Source organism: Erythrolamprus reginae, chromosome 8 (assembly GCF_031021105.1).
Source record: "Erythrolamprus reginae isolate rEryReg1 chromosome 8, rEryReg1.hap1, whole genome shotgun sequence".
NCBI lineage: Eukaryota > Metazoa > Chordata > Lepidosauria > Squamata > Dipsadidae > Erythrolamprus > Erythrolamprus reginae.
Window position 1 is genome coordinate 2,807,495 of NC_091957.1, and position 18,563 is coordinate 2,826,057.

General features: G+C 42.7%; 1 protein-coding gene across 1 annotated transcript in view; it reads right to left on the reverse strand.

The window, feature by feature from the left end:
* Positions 1-5,335: 5,335 nt before the first annotated feature.
* The window catches only part of MED27 (mediator complex subunit 27), a 47,525-nt gene continuing 34,297 nt past the window's right edge, over positions 5,336-18,563 (reverse strand). The window contains exon 3 of the mRNA XM_070758180.1: positions 5,336-5,470. Coding sequence (XP_070614281.1) covers positions 5,336-5,470 — 135 coding nt within the window. The remainder of the gene's footprint in view (positions 5,471-18,563) is intronic.

Genomic DNA, 18,563 nt, shown 5'->3' on the forward strand with positions numbered 1-18,563 from the left:
GGCACCGCGGGCCGGTCAGCCCACGGGCCAGATTTAAACCTCCACAAGGGGCAGAATGCGGCCCGTGGGCCTTGAGTTTGAAACCCCTGATATAGGCTGAGACAAGACGCAGAGGTACGTCTCCCAACTTGTATCGTTCTTCAAAAAAATCACATTTTTTTTGCACTTGCTAATTTAATGTCCCGCAAATACAATCATGCGAGGAACAGCACGTTAAGCCGCACGAGCAGGATATCGAAAACGTCTCCTTTCATTCCTCGCGTTATTGGAAAATGATCTCTTCCTTATTAATGCAATTCCCCTTTTGCATAAAAAAGGGATCTCCGCCTCGAAAAAAGCACACAGAATTTTAATCTTTAATTATATTAACTCTTCAAGGGAGAAGCAAGGCCTAGGCCTGTGGATTATTCTTTTATTGCATATTATCTCAGTGGTGCTTAATGAATATTGTTACTTAATGCAACGTTTGCCAGTAAGGGTCTGCGAGTGGGAGAGAAGGAGAAGGGAGAGAAAGAGAGAGAAGCCAACATCAGTGTTGTAGTAAAGATATTTGGAAGAGTCGAAGTTATTACTCGAAGTTTAGCTTTCTTTGGTCTCTCCAGAATACAAATCTTTTCTTTGTCATATACCTTTCTATCTTCACAGTATTTTATCTATATATCATCTCTCTCTCTCTCTCTCTCTCCCCCCCTCCTGTCTGTCTGTCTCTCTCTCTATTTATCTATCTATCATCTCTCCCTCCCTTCTATCCTTCCACCCACCCACCCACCCATCTATCCATCTACACCGTATTTTTATCTGTATATTATCCATCTCTCTCTCTCAATCTAACTTTCTATCTACAGTATCGTCTGTCTGTCTGTCTGTCTGTCTGTCTCTCTCTCTATCTATCTATCTTTCTCTTATTTTGTCTGTCTACTTACCTAATGTCTATCTGTCTACCATCCCTCCCTCCCTCCCTATCCCACCCACCCGCTCATCTATCCATCTACACAGTATTTTTATCTGTATATCATCCATCTCTCTCTCTCCATCTATCATCCCTCCCTCCCTATCCTTCCACCCAACCACCCATCTATTTATCTATCTACATAGTATCTCTATCTACATGTCATCTATCTACGGAGAGGGGCAGCATACAAATCTAATAAATAAATGAATGAATGAATGAATGAATGAATGAATGAATGAATGAATGAATGAATGAATCAATCAATATCTCTATCTCTCAATCTATCTTTCTATGTACAGTATCATCCATCCATCCATCCATCCATCTTATATCTTACCTACCTAATCTCTGTCTGTTTGTCTATCATCCCTCCCTCCTTCCCTTCTATCCATCTATCCATGCAGAGGAAATTATCCAGTTTTGTACCAACAGGTACGAGAGAAAGAAGGAAGGAAGGAAGGAAGGAAGGAAGGAAGGAAAGAAAGAAAGAAAGAAAGAAAGAAAGAAAGAAAGAAAGAAGAGTGCTAACAAGTATAGATTAATCTACTTCAGGTGGATATGAGTACGGAAAAGCTCGGAGATATTCTTTATTACGGCCAATGACACATTACAGACATAAAACGAGCATTAGTTGAGAAATTAATTAAGCGTGTCAATCTAACGGCTGTGCGCCTTGCATATTACATGACTAAAATTTGGCTCCGCTCAAAAGCGAGAGTTATTGGAATCCAAGAGTGATGGTTGCAGCTAAAACTGATCAGAATGACTAAAAAAAAATGTGATTAAGTGGGAGGCTCTCAGCTCAAGGTGGAAAGCGACATAAAACAGAGAGTGAAACAGGGCGGATCTATTCTCCACTGAATTTGCTTTCTAAACGTTTTTACAACCTGAAGGAGAACTCGGGAGACAAGAAAGAGAGGGAAGAGTCACAGCCCCTTTGAGAGGGTTTTTGCGGGGGAGAGAAAGAGAGAGGAAGAGAGCAAAGGAAGGCGGGGGGGGGGGAGGAAAGGAACTTGGCCCATTTCAAGGAATGACATTGAAACATAACGGTCTGTGTGTTGAGGTTCTGAAGTGCTGAAGCTCCATTTTGCTTTTCATAAATAAGTACATAAATATATTTCAAATCGAGGATTGAGGTATCCACCTATCTATCCATCTCTCCCCTTCTATCTATCTATCTATCTATCTATCTATCTATCTATCTATCTATCTATCTATCTATCTATCTAATCCAGTGTTTTTCAACCAATGTGCCGTGGCACACTAGTGTGCTGCGAGACATGGTCAGGTGTGCCGCGAAGCTCAGAGAGAAAGAAAGCAAGAGAGAGAGAGAGAGAGAGAGAAAGACAGAAAGAAAGAAAGAGAGAAAGAAAGAGAGAGAGAAAGAGAGAGAAAGAAAGCAAGAGAGAGAGAGGGAAGGAGAGAGAGAGAAAGACATAGAGGGACGTAGGGAGGGAGAGAGAAAGAGAGCAAAAAAGAGAGGAAGGAAGGAAGAGAAAGAAAGAGGGAGAGAGGGAGAGAGAAAGAAAGAGGAAGGAAGGGAGAAAAAGAGGGAGGGAGAAAGGAATAGAGCGAAAGGGAGGAAGAGAGAGAGATAATTTTTTTGTCCAAACTTTTTTTAGCCCCCCCCCCCCGGTTCAATGTGCCCCAGGGTTTTGTAAATGTAAAAAATGTGCCGCGGCTCAAAAAAGGTTGAAAATCACTGATCTAATCTATCTATCTATCTAACCTATCTATCTATCTATCTATCTATCTATCTATCTATCTATCTATCTATCTATCTATCTATCATATCTATCTATCTATCTATCTATCTATCTATCTATCTATCTATCACATCTATCTATCTATCTATCACATCTGTCTTTCTGTCTGTCTGTCCATTTAGCCACGCCACTCATCTGTTTGTCTGTCCATCTTTTTATCTGTCCACCCATCAATCCATTTATATCACCTCTCCCATTCATGGTACCCCTCGCCCTCCCTCCCTCCATCTCATTTTTATTTATTGTTTTAACGACTGCTATTTTAATTATAGTTGCCTCCGTGAGATGCTCAGCATAGAAGTTTAATTGTGATTTAAAAAAAAAAAACTAGGGAGGAGGCTAACCAAAGTTTTGGAAAATCTGCTCGTCTGGATCACATAGTTCAGCCATAAAATGGAGGCAGCACTTGCCCAACTCCACCCCTTGTTTTCAAACTACGATGAAACCTGGTTAGGTGGGCTGTCGAGTTTCAAAATCTAATCACGGATGTTCCACCGCGCTCCGGAAATCTCCGAAGACAGGCCTAGAAACCGAAAAGCAATTCCACAAAAATTTCCCCTCTTATTCCCTCTTCTCCCGGTCTCTCATTCCTCCCACCCCCCAAAGTGCCAAAGTCTCCTCGTTAATTCGCATCCCGGCTGGAGGATTCTCAACCAGACAAAACCTATTTCCTCGCCCGGGTAGCGAAATCCGGGGGGACGAGCAGCTCATCTCGGAGTTTTAAGCAATTATTTAATTTCAGCCCTCGTTCCATTTTTCTTGTCAGCCTGATGGAGAATAATGAGCAGATCGCAGAGACAGAGAGGAACTTGCTAACAAAGCACGGGAGCAGGCATTGTCAGGCTGGGGAGGATGGCTGAAACACACACACACACACACACACACACACACACACACACACACAAACGCCAATCCATCAAGTCTGCAAGTGATGGCAGAGCTAGGTGCAAAACTGAAAAGAAATGGATACTATGTCCCTGAATGCCCTCGCTAGTCTCTGCCCGTCTCAACTCCTTCCGGAGAGGGGGTGGGTGTCCATACTTCCCAAAGATGAAGCAGGACCCTCCATTAACGGTGTAGCCTCTAACAGGTTGACCCAATTTCCACGTTGCACCAAGCTGGTTTGGTCTAATGGTGAACTGGCAAATCGCGAATTCTAATCCAGACTTAGCCGGCTGAGTGACTTTTGTACCAATCGCCAGGAGAGGGTGAGTTCTAGTCTTGCTTTAGGCATGAAACCAGCTGGGTGACTTTGCACTGATCACTAGGACACGGTGAATTCTAGTCTTGCCTTAGGCACGAAACCAGCTGGGTGACTTTGCACCGATCACTAGGACACGGTGAATTCTAGTCTTGCCTTAGGCACAAAACCAGCTGGGTGACTTTGCATCAATTGTTGGTTATGACCTTTAAAGCCCTTCATGGCACTGGACCAGAATATCTCCGAGACCGCCTTCTGCCGCACGAATCCCAGCGACCGATTAGGTCCCACAGAGTGGGCCTCCTCCGGGTCCCGTCAACTAAACAATGCCGGTTGGCGGGCCCCAGGGGGAGAGCCTTCTCTGTGGCGGCACCGGCCCTCTGGAACCAACTCCCCCCGGAGATCAGAACTGCCCCTACTCTTCCTGCCTTCCGTAAACTCCTTAAAACCCACCTTTGCCGTCGGGCATGGGGAAACTAAACATCTCCCCCTGGGCACGTTGAAGTTATATATGGTATGCCTGTATGTGTGTATGTTAGTATTGGGGATTTTCTTAAACTTATAATATTTTTAATTAATTGGATTGTATTGGATTGTTTTTCACTTGCTGTGAGCCGCCCCGAGTCTTCGGAGAGGGGCGGCATACAAATCCAAATAATAAATAAATAAATAAATAAATAAATAAATTACTAGGAGACGGTGAATTCTAGTCTTGCCTTAGGCACGAAACCAGCTGTGTGACTTTGCACCAATCACTAAGAGAGGGTGAATTCTAGTCTTGCCTTAGGCACGAAACCAGCTGGGTGACTTTGCACCGATCACTAGGAGATAGTGAATTCTAGTCTTGCCTTAGGCACGAAACCAGCTGGGTGACTTTGCACCAATCACTAGGAGACAGTGAATTCTAGTCTTGCCTTAGGCACGAAACCAGCCGGGTGATTTTGCACCAATCACCAGGAGATGGTGAATTCTAGTCTTGCCTTAGGCATGAAACCAGCTAGGTGACTTTGCACCAATCACTAGGAGATGGTGAATTCTAGTCTTGCCTTAGGCACGAAACCAGATGGGTGACTTTGCACCAATTACCAGGAGACGGTGAATTCTAGTCTTGCCTTAGGCACGAAACCAGCTGGGTGACTTTGCACCAATCACTAGGAGATGGTGAATTCTAGTCTTGCCTTAGGCACGAAACCAGATGGGTGACTTTGCACCAATTACCAGCAGATGGCGAGTTCTAGTCCCATCAAAAGCATGAAAACTAGCTGGGTGACTTTGCGCCCATCACTAGGAGACGGTGAGTTCTAGTCCTACCTTAGGCACAGAAGCCACCCGCACCTCTGACCCACAAAACCCAGGATTCCTTTTGTTCAACCAGATTTTATTCGAGTGCCTTTCCCACATGCACAAGTTGGATACTTACTGAGGTGGTAAGACCAAGGTGGTGGGTTGGGCCTTTGGCCTTCGCTTGGCGGAAACCCCCATTTGGTTCGCTGACCTCTTCAAAGACTGCTGATTCAGAAGACCAGAGGCCAGGCCGGTGTGGTACTGCAGCTGGAAATAGGAATACAAATTATTATTATTTATTATATTTATATGCCGCCCCTCTCCGAAGACTCGAGGCAGCTAACAGGATACAATACAAAACAGTGAATACAAAAACAAATCTAATTAATTAAAAAACTACATAAGCTAAAACCCCCAATATATTAAAATCAATCAAACAAATTCAATCGCAGCCATACATCACATTTATTAGTCAGGGCGTCTACATCTAGTCGCCCCAGGCCTGGCGACATAAGTGAGTCTTGAGACTCTTGCAAAAGGCGAGGAGGGTGGGGGCAGTACGAATCTCTGGGGGGAGCTGATTCCAGAGGGCCGGGGCCCCCACAGAGAGGGCCCTTCCCCTAGCCCCCGCCAAACAACATTGTCTGGTTGACGGGACCTGGAGGAGGCCGACTCTGTGGGTCCTAACCGGTGGGTGGAATTCATACGGCCGTTTATCACTTATCAATGATAAATGCTCATGAGTTCAAGGGACAAAATCCTAGGAAGGAATCAGGTGTGCTTTCATCTTACATTTGGTTAACAGCTACAACACTTTGTATTGGAAAGATTGTACTATAACAGTGGGATAGCTAGTTTGGTCCAGTGGTTAAGGGCGCCAGCCTAGAAGGTGGGAGACCGTGAACTCCAGCCCCACCTCCAGCCAATAACCAGGAGACTGAGAATTCTAGTCCTGCCTTAGGCATGAAAGCTAGCTGGGTGACTTGGGGCCAATCACCAGGAGCCTGGGAGTTCTAGTCCAACTTTGAGCATAAAAACTAGCTGAGTGATTTTGGGCCAGTCACTCTCTCTTAGCACTGCTCACCTCCTCTTAAACCTGAAAGATGGTTGAACCAACCACCAGGAGACGATGAGTTCTAGTCCCACTTCACATACATCACGTGTATTAGGCATGAAAGCTAGCTGGGTGACCTTGGGCCAATCACCAGGAGCCTGGGAGTTATAGTCCCATTTTAAGCATAAAAACTGGTTGGGTGATTTTGGGTCAATCACCAGGAGCCTGGGAGTTATAATCCCATTTTAAGCATGAAAGCTGGTTGGGTGATTTTGGGTCAATCACCAGGAGCCTGGGAGTTATAATCCCATTTTAAGCATGAAAGCTGGTTGGGTGATTTTGGGTCAATCACCAGGAGCCTGGGAGTTATAATCCCATTTTAAGCATGAAAGCTGGTTGGGTGATTTTGGGTCAATCACCAGGAGCCTGGGAGTTATAATCCCATTTTAAGCATGAAAGCTGGTTGGGTGATTTTGGGTCAATCACCAGGAGCCTGGGAGTTATAATCCCATTTTAAGCATAAAAACTGGTTGGGTGATTTTGGGTCAATCACCAGGAGCCTGGGAGTTCTAGTCCCATTGTAGGCATGAAAGCTGGTTGGGTGATTTTGAGCCAGTGACTATCTCTCAGCACTACTTACTTCACAGAGTTGTTTTGGGAAAAACAGAAGAAAGGAGAAGGATTAGATTTGTTTGTCAACATGAGCTACTTGTAAAAATAATAAAGCAGGATACAAAAGAAATGGAAAAAAGAAAGTAAAAATAAATAACGGCAACAGAAGAGCGCTTAGTCAAAGCGCTGGAACTAGCAGAGAAGGCCGAAGGAACATTTAATGAGCTCCTCTCATTAAAAAAAAAACATTTGCAAAATGTTAACTGTCAACGAAAGACTTTGTTAGACTTTTGGCAAAGATGGGAGGGGGGGACATGTGAAGATTCATAAAAATGACTGGCCATTTGAAAAATAGATATGATAGTAGAATTCTAAAATGCAAGATGAATTAAGTTTCATTTCATTTGGAGTGACTTTTTTGGGGGGGGGTCTAATTTTTTTTTGGGGGGGGGGTTGCACTCCTGTGCTCTTTTTCTTTATTCTTTCTCTCTCTCCATTCCCCCTTTCTGACTACTGTATTTATGTTCCTTTCCTTGTATTTTTATATCCTATTAAAAAAACCCCAATGTTAAATTAAAAAGAATGAGGGATGCACAATATGTACCAATCACCCCCCGAAGGGCCTCTTTTTATTTCAATCCCCTTGCTTGGGATGGAGAGGAATTTGGCCCGAAACCTGAGACTTCCTTCCAAAAAAATAAGTGCAGTTTGATGCCACCGAAGCATTTTTGCCTATAAAGCACACGAGCTTTGGAAGAAACAGACCACAATTGGCCAGATGGTATTTTGTGGTCTCTCTCTCTCTGGCCAAACGTGGCGTCCTACGCTTTGTCTGGGAAACTGAAGGACTTTCACAACAAGCATGGTCAGGCCGCCAACATCAGCAAGTGACTGAGAAGATGACAACCGACAACCAGGTCTCTTGTTCCAAATGTTCTCTGGAGACACGTTTGTCAAGGGGAGGCGGGCGGTTTTCTTTCTGGAAAAGACAGGCCTTTCATCTGGAGACGAGGAAGACGGCGCTGGGTCCGATTTACAGGAAAGCTTTGCAAACTGAAGCCACCACGCATGGAGCCATAGATAGATGTAGAAATATAGACCTGTCTGTCTGCCTATCTATCTATCTATCTATCTATCTATCTATCTATCTATCTATCTATCTATCTATCTATCTACCTACCTACCTACCTATCTGTATCTTTATCATCTATCAATCTACTTGTCTATCTATATCTATCTGTGTATCTATCTACTTGTCTGTCTGTCTGGCTAACTATCTCTTCTATCTATCCACCCAACCCACCTACCATTATATCTTAGCATCTGTTATATCTTTATATATACATATATACATATACATATATACCATATATATATATATATATATATATATATGTATGTATGTATGTATGTATGTATGTATGTATGTATGTGTGTGTATATATATATATATATATATATATATATATATATATATATATATATATTCGTAAATTTTCACGGGTATATGTATGTAGATTGTTTTGAGTTCGGGTTTTGCCCTGTGTAATATTTTGAGTGTCTATGCGACGTTTCAGTGAAATCACATTCACCATCATCAGGCTGAAGTTTCAAGCTTCGTGCTGTTGTAAAATGGAATCCAAATAAAATCCATTTTACAACAGCACGAAGCTTGAAACTTCAGCCTGATGATGGTGAATGTGATTTCACCGAAACGTCGCATAGACAGCTATCCATTCCATCTATCTCATCTATCAGCTATCTATCCATTCATTCATTCATTCATTCATCCGTTCATTCATTTTCTTTCATTCATTCATTCATTCATTCATTCATTTATTTATTTATTTATTCATTCTGTCTGTCTGTCTGTCTGTCTGTCTGTCTGTCTGTCTGTCTGTCTGTCTATCTATCTATCTATCTATCTATCTATCTATCTATCTATCTACCTATCTATCAATAGCAACAATACAAGAGCACGCAACAGATTCAAACTTAATACAAACCGCTCCAAACTTGACTGTAAAAAATATGATTTCAACAATCGAGTTATCGAAGCGTGGAACTCATTGCCGGACTCAATTGTGTCAACCCCTAACCCCCAACACTTCTCCCTTAGACTCTCCATGATTGACCTCTCCAGGTTCCTAAGAGGCCAGTAAGGGGCGTACATAAGTGCACTGGTGTGCCTTTCGTCCCCTGTCCAATTGTCTTTCCTTTCTTTCACCTATCATATATATTCTCTTCCTTTCATATATCCTCTCCTCTAAGTTCACTTTTACCCTTATATATATTACCACATGTCTATTTTTCTTCCTATGTATTTGGGTATTGGACAAATGAATAAATAAATAAATAAATAAATAAAAAGATTTATATACTGCTTCACAGTGCTTTACAGCCCTCTCTAAGCAGTTTACAGAGAGTAAGCATATTGCCCCCAATAATTTGGGTCCTTATTTTACCCACCTTAGAAGGATGGAAGGCTGAGTCAACCTTGAGCCTACTGAAATTCGATCTGCCAAACTGCTGGCAGTCGGTCTATCTATCTATCTATCTATCTATCTATCTATCTATCTATCTATCTATCTATCTATCTACCTACCTACCTATCTACCTACCTACCTACCACCTACCATTATATCTTATCATTTATCTATAATTATATTTTTATCTCTTTCTATATATATATATTCCATCTATCTCTATCTGTCCATCCATTCCCCCATTCCATCTATCTCATCTATCACCCATCCACCCATCCAGCCATCCATCAAAAGTAATTCCGCATCTGCTCCAGAGTTCACACTGGAGAGCCAGTGTGGTAGAGATGGTTACCAGCACTTACAATCAGTCATATAAGCAACTGATCTAAGTTAATTATTTTTTTTAATTTCTGCATTTACATTTTCTATTTCTGAACCACCCATTTCCCTCCACCACACTGTTACAACAGCACTGAAAAACTGGTTTACAACTGCTCCTCACCCTTAAAAGAATTCTACCAAGTCTGCTTTTTCAGAAGAATGGCCATAAATTAAGAGACAAAGTAATTTGTAGAAATACATGTTCTTTTGGCTAATCTCTTATTCTTGGTCAGTAATTTAGAGGCTAGAGAGAGTTACTAACTTTGTTCTCTCCTCATTCCTCAGGATGGTTGTATTTTCGGCCAAATATTTAAGCACACAGGAACACCCCAAAGATGTCTTTCTTCCAATTTGGGGAGAAAAATCAAGCCAACTACCGTACAATCCTGAGGGTCAGTACAGATCCCACTCAAGGCACCTCCTCATTTAAGGGACTTGGAACTGGCTCCTCGGACCAATCCAAAAATGATAAATTTAACTGGTCCCGGGTTCTTAACTACACACGCCACATAATCGGAAGCTCAATTAAGATAATGGGCGGATTACACATTTGCAAATTACAATTTGGAGAGCCGGAGAGCAAAGGGAGGAAAATAACTGGACCATTAAAGTAATGGATCGTGATTAGTCATAAAGGCATACAAGGGAAGATGGCTTAAGAGGGGATGCCAGAATAGGAGAGGATGGAGCGAAGCTTGTTGGTATCTATAGGCATTGACTGGAAATAAAAAGAGAAAACCCAGCGCTGTTAATCTGAAGTCCTTGATGCTTTTTGACCTTGGTTGTTTGCAAACGTTTCATGACCCAACTAGCTAACATCATCAGTGCTAGCTAGCTCCCTGTTTATATACGGTAGGTCTGAGCTTGGCTGTTTTCTTGCAGATGTTTCAGTATCCAACTAGGGAACAGCCCCCAGAACACACAACAGATTTAAACGTAATATTAACCACTCCAAACTTGACTCTAAAAAATATGACTTCAGTAACTGAGTTGTCGAAGGGTGGAACTCATTACCGGACTCCATAGTGTCATCCCCAAACCCCCAACACTTTACCCTTAGACTGCCCATGCTTGACCTCTCCAGATTCCTAAGAGGTCAGTAAGGGGCGAGTACAAGTGCACTAGAGTGCCTTCCGTCCCCTGTCCTATTGCTCTCCTATATTATTATTATTATTATTATTATTATTATTATTATTATTATTATTAATTAGATTTGTATGCCGCCCTTCTCCGCAGACTCGGGGCGGCTCACAGCAGTGACAAAAACAATATACATTGACAAATCTAATAATTCAAAATCTAAAATAACACTTGTACATTTAAAAATCTAAAAGCAAAGAACCCCAATATAAAAAACATACATACAGTCACATCATGCACTAAAACTACATAGGCAGGGGGAGATGTCTCAGTTCCCCCACGCTTGACGACAGAGGTGGGTTTTAAGGAGTTTACGAAAGGCAAGGAGGGTAGGGGCAGTTCTAATCTCTGGAGGGAGCGGATTCCAGAGGGTCGGAGCCGCCACAGAGAAGGCTCTTCCCCTGGGTCCCACCAGACGACAACTCTGTGGGACCTGACCGGTCACTGGGATTCCTTTCTTCTATTCCTATATCTCTTCTTCTATTCTTTCATTGATATGTTCTATTCCTATATCTTCTTTTCTATTCTTTGTTAGATATATTTTACTATGAGTATCTCCTTTATAACCCTCATCATGTATTTTACTATGTGTGTGTGTGTGTGTGTGTGTGAAGGGATTGGATACTGTAGCCTAGAGGATAATTCTCTGCCTTACAAGGCAAAGGTTGCAGGTTCAAGTCCCAGTGGGTATGGCTAGCTGATGAGGCCAAAATAAGGCCGAAATAGATCTATCCTAGTCTCCCTTAATTTTCAAATTCAGCTTAAACACGTGACATATATATATATATATATATAGATAGATAGATAGATAGATAGATAGATAGATAGATAGATAGATAGATAGATTGTTCTGAGTTCGGGTTTTGCCCCATGTAATATATATATATACCCACTAAAACCCTCATTGTGTATTGGACAAAATAAATAAATAAAATAAAATAAATAAAATATTATCAGTGTTAAAAAGGAGTGAGGGGTGAGGAATGGAACAAGAGGAGGAGGACTGTGGGGTCCTTGGTGCTCTCAGAATTGGGGTGTTTTCTTGTAGACGTTTCACTACCCAACTAGGTAGCATCAACAGTGTCAGAGAGTGTGGATCCTTGCGTAGGACTATACCACATAGAGACACATCTCAAGAAGACTCTTAATCGCATAGTAATATTTGTGCAAGAGCTGTCCCCCTTTCAGACTGAGAAGCAAAAGGATGATCAAAAAAGCCAACCCAGTTCTAGGCTGCACCAACAGAGGGATAGAATCAAGATCACGTGAAGTGCTAACACCGCTTTATAAGGCCTTGGTAAGGCCACACTTGGAATATTTGCATCCAGTTTTGGTCGCCATGATGGTGAGACTCTAGAGCAGTGTTTCCCAACCTTGGCAACTTGAAGATATTTGGACTTCAACTCCCAGAATTCCCCAGCCAGCACACTGCTCTAGAAAAAGTGCAGAGAAGAACAACGAAGAGGATTAGGGGACTGGAGGCTAAAACATATGAAGAATGGTTGCAGGAACTGGGTAAATGTCGAGTTTAATGAAAAGAAAGACTAGGGGAGACGTGATAGCAGCCTTCCAATATCTCAGGGGTTATTGCCACAAAGAAGAGGGAGCCAACCATTTTTCTAAATTTGCATTCACTTTTTGGATTACCATATCATAGTTATCTTTTTTTTTTGTGGTGCATTTTGACGAGAGTATTAATCCCAGGTACCTGGTCTATATTTATGCCTAAAGAATTCCCTAATTTTTCATTAACTGTCATATTTTGGTTCTTATTTTAGTTTTATGTTTATTAATTTTTAAGCCTGTGCTTTTTTTGGGGGGGGGGCAGTTTTTCTAAGTCGTTCTTTTAGTCGAATGTCTCATTCGGAAGGGTTTTAAACTTGGGTGTTTCTATTTAAAAACAGAAGGGTGTTTTTTGATACCCTCTTGATTAAACAATGTTTGTTAATCATGCATGACACCCACCCCCCATCCTCACCCCTGCCCATGTCTTCAGCTTCCAGGAACAGAGGCCCCCACTGTCAAGATCCGTTAAGACTAAGAGCCCATTAAATATTTACCAAGCCATCTTTATAATAGGGGGAAAAAGGTCAAAGTTAATAAATCGGATGGGCAGGTCTTCTCCAACCTGATTTATATATTATTCAATGAGCCAGGAACATCTATGCTAGATTTTAGAGAAGCGCTCCTTCCTTTTCTGCTGGAGATTTTTATTTTATTTTTATTTTATTGAACTTTTAATCCACCCTTGCAAGCCAGTAAGAGCTGGAAACACTGTTAGTACCTGGTTAGGGCTGGAAAGAACCTTATTCAGAGCATGTTAGAGCAATGGAAAAAAAAAACCTGCAAAGACTTAGGGCTTGGAAAATATTCTTCACAGAGAGAAACAATGAAAGAGCCTGCAAGGTAAGAGCTGGGAAGATTGTAAAAAAAAAAAGGTGCATTTTATACCCCCAAAAATACGGTAACCAATTTAAAAATCTTCCAAATATCACATTCATATTACAGTATTAGGAGGCAGCTAGTTGTTAATGGTCCCCCAAGCCTGTTGGCAGAGCCATGTTTTAAGAAGGCCAGGAGAGTCTCTGGGGGGCAGTTGGTTCCATAGAGCTGGAGCCACCACAGAGAGGGTCCTCCCCCGTGGTCCTGCCAGGCGGCATTGTTTCACCAACGGGACCTGAGGGCAGCCAACCCTGTGGGCTCAAGTTGGTTGCTGGGAGTCACGTGGCAGAAGGAGGTCCCATAAATAGTCCGGTCTGATGCCATCTAGGGCTTGATAGCTAATGACCAACACCAACACCTTCAATTGCGTTTGGAGACCAATCAAAGTAGCCAGAGCAGCTCGCGGAGTGATGGGAGTTATGTGGGCGTACCTAGGCTGTATTCCGTACTTACCTACTTACCTACCTACCTACCTATCTATTGGACTTGTATGCCGCCCCTCTCAGTGGAATCAGGGCGGCTCACAACATATCAATAACAAAACAGTATCCAATAATACCACTAGATCCAGTTAATATAAATATTCCCAGCAGGGGAATCCCAGCATTGCAAAAACGGGCGCTTTGCTGGCAACGGAAGTCCGGAGATGGGGTTTCCCAGCGAGGGGAGCCTCAGCGAAATCGCAGCATAGCAAAAACACTGAAGTCCAGAGATGGGGGTTCCGATGGAGGGGAGCCTCAGGGGAATCCCAGCAGCGCAAAAACTGGCGTTTCGCTGGCAACGGAAGTCCAGAGGTGGGGTTTCCCAGCGAGGGGAGCCTCAGCGAAATCGCAGCATAGCAAAAACACTGAAGTCCAGAGATGGGGGTTCCGATGGAGGGGAGCCTCAGGGGAATCCCAGCAGCGCAAAAACGGGCGCTTCGCTGGCAATGGAAGTCCGAAGGCGGGGCATCCCAGCGGCGGCGGCGGGGGGTTTGTAAGGTGAAAATAGTTCGGAAGAAAAGGCAAAAAAATCTTAAACCCCAGGTTTGTACCTTGAAAAGTTTGTATGACCAGGGGTTCGTAAGATGAGGTATCACTGTAATCTGGCGCAATGCCATGTAGGGCTTTATAGGTCATAACCAACACTTTAAATTGTGTCCGGAAACCAATTGGCAGCCAATGCAGTCCGCAGAATGCCGAAGAAACATGAGCATGCCTAGGGAGACCTATTGGCAACCAATTCAGCTCACGGAGTGTTGTTGAAATGTGGAGCCCCACAATAGCCCACACGGCTGCCTTTTGCACAATTTGCAGTCTCCGAACACTTTTCAGAGGCAGCCCCATGTAGAGAGCATTGCAGTAGTCGAACCTCGAAGTGTCCCCATTTCCAAATGCTTTTACAACGTGTGAACGTGCTTCCTGAATCGTCCTCGGCCATAAATTTGAAGTTGCTTTAAAAAAAAAATCACACACACAAAAAAACGCTAAGAGGGAGAAAGGTTCGAATCGCAATTTACCCGATCCCTTTTACTCCCTTCCTGTCACTCCGTATCAGCCGCAACGAATCAGATTCCCCCCAAGGAATCTTATTAAGAGTAAATTTCTGGGGAGAGAGACAGATAGAGCGAGAGATGGCCCAGGGGAATCCCCAAACACCTGCTGTGTAATTCTCGATTGATGCTGCTGCCATTGTGGACTTCTTCGGAACAGATTGAGCCCGAGTGTCTACGGTTGGCCACGTAATTTATTAGTTTAAAGGGCTCTATTGGCAGGTGGCTTAGAGACACTCTTAACCATTCCCCACCCCAGAACCATAAAGGGACAATTGTATTCTTAATGGGACGGCAAAGTAAATTCCATGCCCGTTTAGACCAGAGAAAGCAAACTAGCAAAAAAAATAAAAATAAAGCTGTTAAGGAAGCTCGTACTTGGAAGCCCGTTGCAACCTGCCATCTTCGAAAACGACAGTGTTTCTTAGGATCTTGGCTCTTAAGTTTCTAAACCTTAAGAAAATGTGTCTGCCCTTGTGGTAAACTTTCCTTACGAATCGTCTTTTCATTACAAATTACATTAAGTAAGTAAGTAAGTAGGTTAAGTACAGGGTATCTACGAGACCGCCTTCTGCCACACGAATCCCAGCGACCGGTTAGGTCCCACAGAGTGGGCCTTCTCCGGGTCCCGTCAACAAAACAATGTTGTTTGCCGGGGCCCAGGGGAAAAGCCTTCTCTGTGGCGACCCCGGCCCTCTGGAACCAACTCCCCCCGGAGATTAGAATTGCCCCCACCCTCTTTGCCTTTCGTAAGCTCCTTAAAACACACCTCTGCCGTCAGGCATGGGGGAACTGAGATATTCTTTCCCCTTAGGCCTTTACAATTCATGTATGGTATGTTTGTTTGAATGGATGAATGTTTGGTTTTACAATAAGGGTTTTTTAGTTGTTTTAGTATTGGATTTACATGCTGTTTTTTGTTACTGTTGTTAGCCGCCCCGAGTCTACGGAGAGGGGTGGCATACAAATCCAATAAATAAAATAAAAAAAGTAAAAAAAAATAATTTTCACCCAGCAAAACATTCCATCCCTGGATTGGGTGGCAAATCATTTCAGGCGCAGGTCACAAGACCGTAGTTCGTCCAGGGTGACGACAGAAATAATTTTTTTTTAAAAAAAATTGTCGTCCAAGAATCCCCATGAGATCAAAGGGACAGTTGTGCAACTCCAACAACGGAAAGCAAAAAGAAGTTGTCGACGGAAACACCTGCCTAGGGAAGAACAGCAATCTCTGCAGGAAAAAAAAAAGATATTCTGCAATAATCAACATTTTCGTTTAGAAGATGTTGCAAAAAGTGAGTAACGAACCAAATTGCAAAGAGGGAGAAAGAGACGAGGCTACCAAAGAGTGTGTGGTAGGGCTGTTAATCAATTAAGAGCCATTTGTGTAAGATTAAAAAAATAATAGAAACATAGAATCCTAGAAGATTGACGGCAGAAAAAGAGCTCATGGTCCATCTAGTCTGCCCTTATACTATTTCCTGTATTTTATCTTAGGATGGATCTATGTTCATCCCAGGCATGTTTCAATTCAGTTCCTGCTGGAAGTTTGTTCCTGGCATCTACTACTCTTTCAGTCAAATAATATTTTCTCACGTTGCTTCTGATCTTTCCCCCAACTAATCTCAGATTGTGCCCCCTTGTTCTTTTGTTCACTTTCCTATTAAAAACACTTCCCTCCTGGACCTTATTTCATCCTTTCACATATTTAAATGTTTCGATCGTGTCCCCCCTTTCCCTTCTGTCCTCCAGACTATACTGATTGAGTTCATGAAGTCTTTCCTGATACGTTTTATGCTTAAGATCTTCCACCATTCTTGTAGCCCGTCTTTGGACCCGTTCAATTTGATCAATCTCTTTTTGTAGGCGAGGTCTCCAGAACTGGACACCGTATTCCAAATGGGGTCTCACCAGCGCTCTATACAGCGGGATCACAATCTCCCTCTTCCTGCTTGTTATAATTCTAGCTATGCAGCCAAGCATTCTACTTGCTTTCTCTACTGCCTTATTGCACTGTTCACCCATTTGGAGACTGTCAGAAATCACTACCCCTCGATCCTTCTCTTCTGAAGTTTTGCTAAGACAGAACTGCCAAAACAATACTCAGATGGAGGATTCCTTTTCGCCATAATAATAATAATTTTTGAAACCCTAGTGAAAAAAACCTGCAGGTGACGGAGGCACTCCCGAGCTTACGACCTCGAACGGGGCCAGTTTTTGGATGGTTAAGCAAAGCAGAGGCTTTTGCATGGCGTATCATTGCCAGAGAGCTGTCTCCACCTCCCCCTGAGCATCTTTAACCCTGTTACTCCGCCAGCTCATGTTCACTTCTTCCCCTGCCAATCAAACCAGCAAAAAATAGCAAAAAAGGGAAAGCGGCGTTTTAGGGTGAAATAAATAACACGGTTGCTTGGGAACAGAGGATGGGGAACACCACCTGTCTGCAAAGCTGAGAATCTGGTTCAAACTGAACGAGAAAAACTGACCCGTGTTAGTGGTGATCCGCAGTCATCCTGGTTGTCCCAAAGTTGCTTTTTATTTCAAGAGGCCACTGGACTTTCTAGGTTTTTGCTTTGAGGACGTTTGGTATGTATGTGCTGTTTGGTTTTTTTAATTATGATAGGGTTTCTAGTTATTTTTAATATTAGATTTAATATTAGATTTGTGCCATTATAATATTGTTTTTATCGTTGTTGTGAGCTGCCCCAAGTCTTTGGAGAGGGGTGGCATACAAATCTAATCAATTGAATTTTGCTTCTCATCTTCAAGCTCTGTTTCTCCGTTTCTCCACCATCCAGTCAGCGCTGAAGAAGCTTCTTGGAAGAGAAGCAAAGCCTCCTCAAAGACAAACAAGGAAGGTCCAGAGAAGCACAACGAAGATAGCTAGCAGACCGGAGGTTAAGGACAATGATAATAATGATGAAAGGTTGCAGGAACTGAGCGTGTTTAGTTTAATGAAAAGAAGGATCAGGGGAGACAGGATAGCAGCCTTCCAGTATCTCAGGGGTTGCCCCAAAGAAGAGGGAGTCAAGCTATTCTCCAAAGCACCTAGAACAAGAAGCAATGGGTGGAAACTAAACAAGGAGAGAAGCAACTTAGAACTAAGGAGGAATTTCCTGGCAGTCAGAACAATTAATCCGTGGAACAGAAGTTGCCTCCAGAAGTTGTGAATGCTCCAACATTGGAAGTTTTTAAGAAGATGCTGGCTGGGGAATTCTGGGAGTTGAAGTCCAGATATCTTCAAGTTGCCAAGGTTGGGAAACACTGGTCTGGAGGAGAGAAGGGAAATGGGGGGACACGAACGAAAGACTTAAATATGTGAAAGGGCTAAATGAGGCTCAGGAGGGAAGTGTTTTGAATAGGAAAGTGAACCCAAGAACAAGGGGGCACAATCTGAGGTTAGTTGGGGGAAATATCAGAAGCAACGTGAGAAAATATTATTTGACTGAAAGAGGAGTAGAAGCTTGGAACAAACTTCCAGCAGACGTGGTTGGTAAATCCTGTTGGCTTGGGGTCACTAGAATGTGTAGAATGCTTTAGTATGTTTCTGAATGTTTCACTTTTAAATATTTAGCTTTTTAAAAATATTTTAAATTAATTATTCTGTTAATTGGATTTAGAAGTGTTTTACATATTGTATTTTTATTGAAATGTTGTAAGCCGCCCCGAGTCCACGGAGAGGGGTGGCATATAGTCCAATCAATCAATCAATCA